The 12,556-nt window shown below is 50.5% G+C and overlaps 1 protein-coding gene and 2 non-coding genes across 3 annotated transcripts; 1 reads left to right on the top strand and 2 right to left on the bottom strand.

Moving 5' to 3' along the window:
* Positions 1 to 605: 605 nt before the first annotated feature.
* On the bottom strand, positions 606 to 677 carry TRNAE-CUC (transfer RNA glutamic acid (anticodon CUC)). The gene has a single exon. It is a non-coding gene; the product is annotated as a tRNA-Glu (tRNA).
* Positions 678 to 2,040: 1,363 nt separating this feature from the next.
* On the bottom strand, positions 2,041 to 2,112 carry TRNAE-CUC (transfer RNA glutamic acid (anticodon CUC)). The gene has a single exon. It is a non-coding gene; the product is annotated as a tRNA-Glu (tRNA).
* Positions 2,113 to 2,930: 818 nt separating this feature from the next.
* LOC144943841 (glutathione S-transferase P-like) lies at positions 2,931 to 9,470 on the top strand. Its single transcript, XM_078871689.1, has 5 exons — positions 2,931 to 3,158; positions 4,882 to 5,099; positions 5,754 to 5,888; positions 6,418 to 6,571; positions 7,944 to 9,470. Exons 2-5 carry the CDS (start codon positions 4,910 to 4,912, stop codon positions 8,155 to 8,157), a joined length of 693 nt encoding a protein of 230 aa, XP_078727815.1. The 5' UTR covers positions 2,931 to 3,158; positions 4,882 to 4,909; the 3' UTR covers positions 8,158 to 9,470.
* The last annotated feature ends 3,086 nt before the right edge of the window (positions 9,471 to 12,556 follow it).

Raw genomic sequence — 12,556 nt, 5'->3', positions numbered from 1 at the left:
GAATATTGCGCAAATAGAATCGCAAGTTCAGAGGTCGCCGGTTCTGTTCAGGGCCATGGAAACGTTTTCTGAGAATGATCGGAAAGCTCCTTGTCCACACAGCATCGTGAACGGCGTGTAACTCCACCTTCGATCGGCAGGTGGCGTGTGTGGTGGGGGTAGAGCGCGGCTTCAAGCCATCTGGCCCGCGTGCGAGAAGAGTCAACGCGTCCTCTAGGAGTCTGGGGGGTCTCCAGAGCGCCCTCCAGTGGTGGCCCTTCCGCCAGCAGTGGTGGGAGCAACACATTGCATGGCCGCGCCTTTGGCCGCCTTTCGCCCAGCAGGGCTCACGTTTCACACTGTTGTGGCACCAATACAATGATTTACTGTCCTGTATTCTCAACCCCAAGCCAGCAACCGAGGGTTCAAACCCTTTGTTGATAGAGAGGGTAGCCGTGCCATCTCTGTAAACTGCAGAGACCCTCAATGAGTAATACATTATCCATGATTAAAAGTGCTTTCTATGTGCAAAGCGATAAAGCAAATAGCACCATGAACCGGGGCGACCTCAGTTCGATTTCTGGTTCACCATTAACCCAACTGAAAAAAAAATAAAAAAAATTGAGTTCCCTGACCGGGAATCGAACCCGGGCCGCGGCGGTGAGAGCGCCGAATCCTAACCACTAGACCACCAGGGAGCCACGTGCGCAGTCGCCACACAACAGCTGCTATCGTCGACGCTGATGATGGTGAAGTATGGTGAAATATGGGGAAGTATGGTGAAATATGGTGAAGTATGGTGAAGTATGGTCAAAGGGCTTCCGTGACGGGCATGATGTGGGGAAGCCTCCGTCAGCAGAACGAGTGGACGTGCTTCATTCATACTGTCAACGTACACACATTAATCGTGGAGCTAAACATGTTTGCACATCTGTGATAAAGCAACTTGGCAGAGGTGTTGGTTGGGTATCAGATCACGCAAGAGAATCACCTCCACACGCAGGGCCAGCAGAGGGCTGCCCGCATGGAGGCAGTACAGCAAGAAGGTGGCTGTTCTATTTAAAAGTTTGATTTTTGTCCCCCTCTTCTTTGGTTCGCTACTTTTCTCCTGGAAGTGGAAATACTGAACTCTGAGTAAAGATGATGAACAGGTCTAGTTCATAAAACATCTTCCTTATGAACTATAGACACAATCTACCGTCTAACAATGCTTCGGTGAGGAGACGGCAGGGCCTCGTTTTAACCGGAAAATATTCAATGGAAAACGAAGCCATCTGCGTCACGAGTCACCCAATCTTCCCGCAAGTTCACAAATGTCAAGTTTTTATTAAAATGTTACAAAAAACGACTACAGTATAGTACTGTCAATACAATATCGTAAAAATAGCGGCCTCTAATGCCTGCAATTATCATTACGAAGCTAAACCCCCAGTGAAATGAAAATAAACTAATCGCATTCATCAATAAGACTGTCCCTTAAATGAAAACAGTATATGCAATAGGCGACGTTTCGTTCAAGTGGACCTTCTTCATAACACTTGGGTAAAAAAAATGAATAACCCAACTAAAACGAACACGCGAGCAATAACATCAAAGCACGTTTTCCCTCAATGAGTAATACATTACCATGCATACAAAGTGGTTTCTATGCGCCAAAGCGATTACGCAAATAGCACCATGAACCGGGGCAACCTCAGTGCGACTCCTGGTTCATCTAGTAGTAGGTTTTTACCCTTTTAAACTGGTACAAAACTGATAGTGTAAATGCTTACCCTGAGCTCTCAATACTCTGATATTGCACTGTGTTTGAGTTGTACGCCTTCTGGTGTCATCTGGTCCAACACCAATGGGGACTAGGCTCTAAAGAAAGCCGTCTCGGGTGTGGACCAATCAACTTCAAGGACAGTGCATATTATTATCATTATCAGAGTTGCTTCTTTTTGTTTGCTTTTTTGACTACTTGTGTTGTGGTTATTGCAAACATGATGCCTTGAATAAAGGTGTCAGTTTTGTCCTGGTTCATCATTATCCAAACTGAAATTTATAAAAAAAAAAACCGAGTTCCCTGACCGGGAATCGAACCCGGGCCGCGGCGGTGAGAGCGCCGAATCCTAACCACTAGACCACCAGGGAGCCACGTGCGCGCTCGCCACACCGCGGCTGATATCGTCTCCGCTGTAAATGCAGCGGTAGCAGCAGCAGCGGCACGTCTCGTGAAGCCCAGGGGAGCCACATTCACCAAAGAGCCCTCTTCTTCTTCGCATGACGAGGGACGCGAGCTCTGCACGGGGCGACGGTCACACGAATTATGAGCTGTCCATAGCAAACGCACGTGTTGTGTGTGTACATAGTGTGTGTGTTGTGTGTGTACATAGTGTGTGTGTTGTGTGTGTACATAGTGTGTGTGTTGTGTGTGTACATAGTGTGTGTGTTGTGTGTGTACATAGTGAGTGTGTACATAGTGTATGGTGTGTGTGTTGTGTGTACATAGTGAGTGTGTGCATAGTGTGTGGTGTGTGTGTGTGGTTTGTGTGTACATAGTGTGTGGTGTGTGTGTGTGTACATAGTGTGTGTGTGTGGTGTGTGTGTGGTGTGTGTTGTGTGTGTGTGTGTACATAGTGTGTGTGTGGTTTGTGGTGTGTGTTTGTGGTGTGTGTGTGGTGTGTGTTGTGTGTGTGTGCGTGTCCAGAAGAGTTTGTGTGGGCAGTGCGAGGGGGCTGGGCGTGAGCTGGCAGCCCGCCCCTGCCGTGACCACCACCACCATGTTTTCCACCACCACACACGGTGACCACCATCACCACCACCACACGCCGCCCGTGCCGAGTGGAGGAGTCGCGAGGAGCGCGGCAAGGAGGAGTACTAGTAGTAGTAGGAGTAGTAGGGGCAGTAGTAGTATTGGTGTAGTAGTAGTGTAGTAGTAGTAGTGTAGTAGTAGTAGTGTAGTAGTAGGAGTAGTAGTGTAGTAGTAGTAGTGTAGTAGTAGGGGTAGTAGTAGTCTAGTAGGAGTAGTGTAGTAGTAGGAGTAGTAGTGTAGTAGTAGTCTAGTAGGAGTAGTGTAGTAGTAGGAGTAGTAGTGTAGTAGTAGTAGTGTAGTAGTAGTGTAGTAGTAGGAGAAGGAGGTCTCCTGCTCTCTCGTGCTGCGTCAACTGAGCCTCATTGGCATCGAGCAGTAGTAGCGTGTGAGTACACGTGTGTGTGTGAGTACACGTGTGTGTGTGTACACGTGTGTGTGAGTGTGTACACGTGTGTGTGTGTGAGTACACGTGTGTGTGAGTACACGTGTGTGTGAGTGTGTACACGTGTGTGTGTGTGTACACGTGTGTGTGTGTGAGTACACGTGTGTGTGTGTGTGAGTACACGTGTGTGTGAGTACACGTGTGTGTGAGTACACGTGTGTGTGAGTACACGTGTGTGTGAGTACACGTGTGTGTGAGTGTGTACACGTGTGTGTGAGTGTGTACACGTGTGTGTGAGTGTGTACACGTGTGTGTGTGTGAGTACACGTGTGTGTGTGTGTGAGTACACGTGTGTGTGTGTACACGTGTGTGTGAGTGTGTACACGTGTGTGTGTGTGAGTACACGTGTGTGTGTGTGAGTACACGTGTGTGTGTGTGAGTACACGTGTGTGTGAGTGTGTACACGTGTGTGTGAGTGTGTACACGTGTGTGTGTGTGAGTACACGTGTGTGTGTGTGTGAGTACACGTGTGTGTGTGTACACGTGTGTGTGAGTGTGTACACGTGTGTGTGTGTGAGTACACGTGTGTGTGTGTGTGCGCTACGAACCTGGGTTCGATTCCCGTTGCCGACCACGCAGCTCCACGATGTTTTAGTCGTCGTCCGCTTCAGAGATGAAATGTGCTGATTGCTACTGTTCCTAAGATAGTGAAGTTTTTACAGTCCACGTCTGTGCATATTGCGTGGATAGTTTTACTCACAGATTGTAAACCGAGGTCTTGTGTTTGTGGTTGCTTTACATGTTAACACCTGTCCTGTTGATGTAACACTTTACAAGTCAGCAAAAGGGTTGTATAAATAACACTTATTATGAAACAAAAGGCAAAACACGACGATGTTTGTATGAGTACAGAGTTTAGTGCTTCTTGGCTGTCTCTCGCGTGCATCGTGTCGCTGTCCCGACAGAGTCTGCGAGCACGGCAGGCAGGGCTCCGTCTACCCCTAGGTCGACTCGGCCTCAATTGAGTACCCGGTGCAGTGTAAACATCGCCACTGGGGAGACAAAGGCGGCCGGGCGTGGTGCTGACCACCCACTCCCTCGTGTGCCGTGTCGGCTCGCCAACAGCACTTGCCCCAGCAGCAGCAGCAACACTGCCGCATGCCACGGGGGTGTCGGTGGTTGTCTGCCCGCCACGGTTTAGACTGTAAGAGCAGCAGCAGGAAGGTTCACGCGGCTGCTGCAGAGTCTCCAACTCGCCAGGCCTCGCCTCAACTCGTCACGTGGGTTAATGATCGTATTGTCGCGTGTTCCGTGTCGCTGGACACTCGAGTTACGGCGCCGTGCAGAGTCCAACATCCTGCAGCGTCTGACCTCACGCGGTGCCTCACCCCCAAGGGCCCCAACACAACACAGCACAGCCAACAACGCCTATAGCACCTGTTCACTCGTTATCCAGACACCTATCCAGGCCGAAGCCGGCTTAGCTTTTCAAGTCAGAGACGATAGTCCAGCCAGTGCGTTGGCCATGTAGACTGTATGCCGCATGCGGTGATGCAGCATGACTGCATGATGATGATGATGAGCAGCACTGCATTAGGTGGTGGTGGTGATGCGCCGTCTCGTATTCACCACGCAGTGCATTGGGGCTCTTGAAGAAGACTCGTTTTTCACGTATTTCGAGAAGAAAAACGTCTCTTGTGGTTTTGGCTGTCGACCCGTGCCCTAGGGGGAACTCCATCGTTGTCTGCACTGCCATGGCTGCACAGGACGAGGGATGGGTGCTCTACTACTGGCCCAAGCTGGCGGGCCGTGCCGAGTTCGTTCGCCTTGTGCTGGAGGAGGCCGGTGAACCTTACACCGAGGTCAACGATGGCATTGAGGCCATGTTCTTTCAGGGCAAGCACCAAGAATACCCCGCGCTTGCGCCCCCGCTCATCCGCAAAGGTCCGGTGGTCATCAAACCCGCAGCGCTCACCTCCCCGACCCTTCGAGTGGACGCAGTACAGCGCTGTGCGCACGGCGCATTGCCAACCCGCTGTTAAGTGAAGGCCTCCCCTTGCCGTGACGGCGATGGAGGTTGTTTGACCTACGGTACAGGTCAGTGCAGGTTGATCAAGATGCGATGGGAACCAAGATCGGTACAGATTTCAGTGACACTGCCACGTTAGCTGTGGCCAAGAATTGAACTTTGGAAACTGGGTTTAGTTTAAATGGTTTATCCATAATGGAGGTTTTTTTTGGTTAGATCGCGTAAATATATAAATGTGTCGTTAAACCCGCCACCACCCGACACAGCCAACTAGTAAGGGTTGTCACGTAAACAGAACGTGGCCAATTCGTCACTAGTACAGCACACCGGTTGTGTGTTGGAGGGTAAAGCCACAACATTTACCATCTGAGTACGACGTTCACCAGTAATTACAACTAGCTTCATCAGGCGATAGCCAGATTTTTGAAGAAATCCTCCTGTATCGTTCCTTATATTAGAGGGATAGATGTGATGACATCACTTGTGAGCCCTTCTTACGCGATCTAAAGTAGATATGAACGCAGTACTGTATCTTGTCAATGGGTGTCCTCGCACCTGCTGTCCCACAGGATCGTTCACGCTGTCGCAGACGCCCGTCATCTGCCGCTACCTGGGCCGACGCCTGGGCCTGTGGCCGCAGAGCGAGGAGGACGAGTGGCACGCGGATCAGGTCAACGCCACGATCCACGACTTCATCGCAGAGGGTGCGTCCTCCCGCAACACCACCAACGCTGGCACCGGCAGCGTCGCCACGGCCGTCTCTGTCTTCACGAGAGCCGTGCCTCGGTGGGGCTGCGGGGATCGTGTGACGATGTGACAATCGTTACACTTAGCGTGGAGGTTCACGGCCAATATGATTTGTTAAAGATTTCTTGGGGTGAGGCCACGTAATGATGTCGCGAGATGTGTGCCGTGGGATATAATCGTTACATTTTTCCAGTGATTGTCCGTTAAAATTCGACGATAAGAAACCGATGCAGTTTTGTGATTGCAAAATAAAAAAAACCCAACTGATGCGCAAGCAAGAGAAACTGCACGGCTTGGTCTAATTAAATAGCCAGAAGGTAACCGATTAAAGACTCTCTAGAGTGTGCCCCACTCATTACGCCAGGTTACAATGTACCTAAACATGCACGCTGTGCAAGTATTTTTTTAAGGTCAACCCATAATTTGCAGGTGTCATTTGAAGGCTTTTTTCTCGTTTAATTTTTTACCCCTCCGTGTCTCACACAGGGCGTCTGGCTTTCCACGGAAAGGACTTCCATGCGTCGTACTTCACGCAGCAGGAGGAGACGAAGCCGTACATCGAGAAATTCGTGAAGGAACGGCTGCTCCGCTTTCTCGGACACTTTGAGGCCACCCTCAAGGCCAACGATGGAGGCCAAGGGTGTGTATTTGACTTGTCACTGTCAACGTGTGCGTGCCGGAGGAGGACACCTCCCCACGCCCGGCAAGCCGTGGCGGGTATTTGACCATACTTCACCACGCTGGTTCGCGCAGGTTGGCGAAGCGGGGATAAGGGCGGAAGAACGGATTTTGCGGCACTGCCCGCTGCATGCTGCACCGTCTTTTGTGCATGGTGGTCACCCATCCCAGCACTGTGCAAGTTGAAATCTGCTCAACTTCTGAGATGTGGTGAGATTGGGCACATTCCTGGTCATATGTGTACACAGAGACAAGCCGTTCTGTGCTACAGACTGCCTATGCAAGCGCAGTTCGTGACCATTTATTAAGTACGTCCCGAGGAACATGACGGTGGGATGGCAAGGATAGAATTATGCTCGACCTGGTCACCTTTTGTCTCGCCAGATTGTCAACGAGTACTCGTTGACAATCTGCGACAATAATAGGGGCGTGTGATTTAGCCGTTAGGCATGTCACGGTATATTGTTGCATTGATTGAAATTGAGCCTTCTGCTCGATGTGCATTCATCAAGTGGTGCAAGAATTATTTTTTTGTGTTCACATATGGTGAATGGCGGTGCAGCGATTAGCGCACTGCACAGTGGTGCAGCGATTAGCGCACTGCACTGTGAGTGCACCTCGTGAGGTGTGGGAAGCTAAGCAGGCTTAAACCTGGGCGACCACGGCCTAGACCGTGAGGTGTTGTATGGGTGGGGCGACGTCGTGGCCGGGAGATGGCAGCGCTGATTGTCACCCTCTTCGTGTGCGAGCGTTTTCTCCGGGTACTTTGGTTTCCTGCCATTGGTGGAACTGGCAAAGCATCCCAATGCAGGCCCCTCATGAGAACGAATCTTGAGACTCGGTAGCCGTATTGACGCTACCCGCTGGATTCCAGCGTGGCCAAACCAGGTGGGTAAGCTAGACTGACCTGTCCAGCACACGATGAAAGTGCCAGGCGTTGCACCTCGGCTGTGCACAGGTTGTACAAATGAGGCTGTGCGACTGTTGGCATTTTCAAAAATAATTTGGAATGCTGCCATGGCTTAAGGTTAGCACACTAGACTTTCAATCCCGAGGTCGACACTTGAAACAATGGTGCAAGTGTTTTTTAGAATCTCCTTCACCTCTGTCCACCTCGCGGTGTAAATGTGTACACCCCAGGTAGTCGGTGGGCACGTCTCGTGTGGGCTACTCCCACCTCGTCAAAGATGTCTAGCCAGCATGAAAGAGGAGGTCAAATACCCTCCACAGGGGCTCTTTGGAGCTCCCCCAAGTGGAGTTCCTTGCGCCAGCAGCCGTGCGATCAAGTGATGGCGACACCTTCACCCGCCATCGTTGTCGTTGTCGCGCTGCAGGTTCCTGGTGGGCGACTCGCTGACGTACGTGGACCTGGCGCTGCTGCACGCCCTGCGTGCCACCGCGGCGCAGTTCCCCGAGGAGTGGGCGGCGGCGGCGGAGGTCACGGCGCTGCTGCGAGCGTTCCAGGCGCGCGTGTCGGCGCGCCCTCGCCTCGCCGCCTACTTTCGCTCCGAGCGCTGCAAGCCCTTTGAGGGCAACAGCATGATGTAGGCGGGGCGGCGGGGCCGGCGGGGCGGCGGGGCCGGCGCTCGTGGGGCGTGTGGCCGGTTGGCACGCGCTCTGGCGCAGTGGCAATTCAGAGGGGGTCAATTTTTTCAGAAGCCCGTAAATTTCGGTGGTGGCGTATCAATTTTAAAATTTCCGAGAAGGCGATTTAAAAATTTGGGAAGAGAAATTGATGGCGTAAGCATTTTTAAAATGTTGTACAAAATGCATCTAAAATTAAATGCACGTGAAGAATTATTCATTGTGTCTTTGCAATTTTCACATTTGTGAATTGTCTTAAAAATGGCCTATTGCATAACAACGGCCTTCTCAAGACGTATGGAGGGGGCCAAAGGCTTCCCTCCTCTCCCCCGAGTGCACCTCTTGAGAACATCGGTAGGGGATTGGGCAAGATGTGTGAAAGTGAACAGCAATATAATGCGGCGAAGCGCAACAAACGTGGGAAGATGTCGTCACTTCCACGTCTCTCCCGCGTGTCCGTGCGATGGCTCGGATAATTAGGAATGTAATGTACGGATAATAGGAAGGTCTGTGGATTGCTTAGTGTGCGTGACTAACAACTTGTTTGTAACATGATGTACAGATCATGACAGAGATGAGTTTCACAACAACATCAACCGCCGTTCACCACTAAGTGGCGGTGACGTCACCGCTGGTGGGAAGTCGTGCTTTTTATGACATTCAAGACAGATTATTTGGTCAACAATAAAACTTTTTTTCTGGCCTGGACTTTTGCAGCTGTTTTAGACTAATTTAATGGTGCTGATTCCAAATCTGATCTCAGATTTGCTCTATCACATCTCATTTTTATGCTATCGGCATACCACATTTTCATTGATTTTACCCGAAATTAACTCTGTCACTTATGATTGCAAGTTGTTGCGAGTCAGTGACTTCTTTAGTGTTAAAATATGGTGCTGTATTTTTAGGATAGTGTGTTTATAATATCATTTTATGTAGATATCCACATTTATTTAATATTTTTCTTCTGCAGTTATTGAAAATGCAATATTTGATATCTCAAAAACCTAATGTGATAGACAAAAATTGATGCCAGATTTGGAATCAGTACCCCAAAATTACCTTAAAACCGTTGGAATACCTTATGCCAGAAAAAGTGTGTTGACCAGTGAATTATTCTCATCATAGAGCATGACAGCACCCCGGGTGTTGCATTGCGCGTTTAACTTCCACGTTGCTCCGCTCGCGATAGGCAGGTGGCAGCAGCAGAGAGCTGCTGTTCGCCTCTGGGTCTCAAGTCGCTTGATTTCGTTTGTGCAACAGATGAGCAAATGCTGCCAATTCACGTGCAAAGCTAACTTCAGGTTTGTACAAATAATAATAAACATAAATAATGATATTTGAATTACTCAGTCGATTTTACGGATAAACCAGTGAGGGATGTGAACACTAAGCTCCCTTGATAGTTTCACAGTGCAAATTGCAACACCTTATGTAGCGAGATTTCGGAGGCGTTAATATTTAGGGAGAATTCCACCGTCTCCGCAGTCGACATCCCTCCCAGGCACTTAGCTTCTCTTGGCTTTCGCATGAACGTCTCTACTGCTGGATGGCGTGCTGGGGATTTACAACTTGGAAGATGTGAACTCGATGAAGGTGAAGGCGCAGTCCCTGCAATAGCTGGCTCACGCCACTGCTGGTGGAAGGGCCTCCACGGGAGGGAGCTCTGGAGAGCTCCTGTAAAAGGTGCACTGTACTGTATTGGTCTACTCTTCCACGCTGGTAAGACATCTCGGAAGAACGGGAGTACGCACACTGTACCCCACCACACGCAATCGTATCTGCCCATCGGTGAGCACATCTCATATGTCACAAGGAACGAATACCAAAAGACGACCACAAGTTTTAGAACATATCGTAGAATGGAACACAAATTGATGGAAATGTGCGAGAGAGTAGACGTGAACCCCAGAGATATTTTGCATTCACTGGCGAGGAGGGGATAGTGGTGGTGGTGCGTTTGCTTGCGAGCTTCCTCTCTGTGTTTTTATAATTAGCCACCGCGAATGCCTTTCCACCCACACCCTTTCTCAAGAGGCGATTAAATGGCAGTAATCAGGTCGGATAATGATTCTAATGAGCCGTGAGTGGACGGTCTACCCTCCATCCCTCCCACCCAACATCCCACTCCATCCCCCTCCATCCATCCCTCCCACCCACTCCATCCCTCCCACCCACCATCCCCCTCCATCCCACTCCATCCCTCCCACCCACCATCCCACTCCATCCCTCCCACCCACCATCCCCCACCATCCCCCACCATCCCCCCCACCCACCATCCCACTCACGCTAGCCACGCCACGCTTGCTGTACTACGCCACTGGGATGTGAAGTCTTTCTAGGTTCATGAAATGGACGTTCCGTGCATGCTACATAGAGCACAAACATGCATGTCAGAATCAGAATGTATTTATACTGGAGGAATCAGATGAGTGATTAAGCTCTTTTTTCACATTTGATCCTCATGGCGTTACCCCGGGGTACCACATAATGCTAAATGACCGAGGCAATTAAATACTTTATTTCTGAGACACTAATTTTGTCCAGGGGTTTACTTCGCTCCGACATCGGTGCCACTCCGCGATGTCGACACGCAGCGAGGACGACGACTGCGCTGAGAGGTGGTGGTGGTGCATCGTGTACACCACGGTGGTGGTGGTGGTGCATCGTGTACACCACGTGGTGGTGGTGCATCGTGTACACCACGGTGGTGGTGGTGGTGGTGCATCGTGTACACCACGTGGTGGTGGTGGTGCAGCATCGTGGTGCACAGCTCGTCCACACGAGTCGACTGCCGCGTCGGCCACCATCAACAGGCTCGACGTGACTGCGTCACGGACATGGTCCGAGAGCCGGGCCATCAGCTTCATCTGTCCACACGTCAGCAACACGGATACAACTGATTCGAAGCTTCCGTGACTGCAGGAATTACTCTTTGGTTCTTTCGGTAATGTCACGTAGAAAGAAATTAAATAATAATAGAATACGACGTTTCGATTGCAACACAAGCAACCATCATCAGGTACAAATGAATGAGAAAACAAACCTAGTAAACTTGGCAATATAACGCAATGTAACACAGTCACCTGCTCATGAGTATTAATGAGGAGGCTGTTCGATGTGGAGTGACGTCACGAGCGTTAAGGACATTCCTGGGTGGTTATAGTGGGTATTGCCAGCCAAGGGACCGAGCGCGTGTTCCCGTTGATGAGGAATGGGAACGCGAGCGTGGCGTGATTTGTAATAACGTCTGAAATGTGCTGACAAAGTGTTGCGGTGTTTTTGCATAAGACAGCAATTTTCTTGACATATCTTGGCATGTCTAGATTACCATGAAATTAGAAACTCGTCACAACCGTATGGCGTGATGACCACGTGACGACGATATTACATAATGCATGTTTACATTCATCTTGCTGTGCACAGTATGTGTGCACACGTGCAATCAAGAGCCATCATCATCACCCGCGACTGGATGCGAACCACGCACCATCGCCGTCTCACTGCGGACTTCGTGCATCGCCTACCATCACCACTCCATGTCAATGGCAGACAATCTGTCAGACATGAGCCCTCATTGCGCTGCTATTCCGTCACCAGCCTCGTCCATCGACGATCAGCCCTCCCCGCCAGCCATCTGTCTCGCCAGCGAGCAAACTTTACTAGCAGATACCATTGCCTCTTGGTTTGTGTCCGTTCTGAAATTCATGCTTTTTCTCAACGTAAATTCTCAACACGTATCTCTCTCCACGTTGCTCTGTGTTTTTTCAGTATTTGTTCATCGTGCTGTCTGCGTTCACGTGTTTGATCCACGCCATAGCGGGTGGCCAGGTTAAAGTACGGTCAAACATATTCTCTGGGTCTTTTGGTAAAGTCACGTAGATATGTTCAAAGAAAATAACAAAACACGGCCAAACAACCACCATGACCGATGGTAGCGTGGGGAGACTGTCAAGCAGCAGGGATTGACACAATCCGTGTCGGCCTCTGGGCAGGATCGCCCGCGATGTGGTCAATCTGGTGTCACGAGGAGATCTCGCGAGTTGAGCACGACGGAGTCTGCGTGGTGCGTGGACATCTGTGAAGAAGAGCTTCGGAGCTCATCTGACTCCTCCAGCACAACTCACGCGTCTGATGGGTGACCAGAGTGCACGCCAGGCTGCCACAGGCAGCTGTGGGGCCGAGCTGTACGCACCAAGCGACGCGGTGTTCAGCAAGGGGCAGTACAGTACAACATCGGTGGCCGTCCTTCGTCCAATCGCCCTGACGAGCCGCACGGCGGAGGGACGGCCTCATCCAGCAGTGGACTAAACAAGTGGGCTGTCCATGTCTACTACACTACTACGTTGACACAGTTGTGTAA

Source organism: Lampetra fluviatilis, chromosome 32, assembly GCF_964198595.1.
Source record: "Lampetra fluviatilis chromosome 32, kcLamFluv1.1, whole genome shotgun sequence".
In the NCBI taxonomy this organism is placed as follows: domain Eukaryota; kingdom Metazoa; phylum Chordata; class Hyperoartia; order Petromyzontiformes; family Petromyzontidae; genus Lampetra; species Lampetra fluviatilis.
This window is presented reverse-complemented; position numbering and strand designations above follow the sequence as displayed.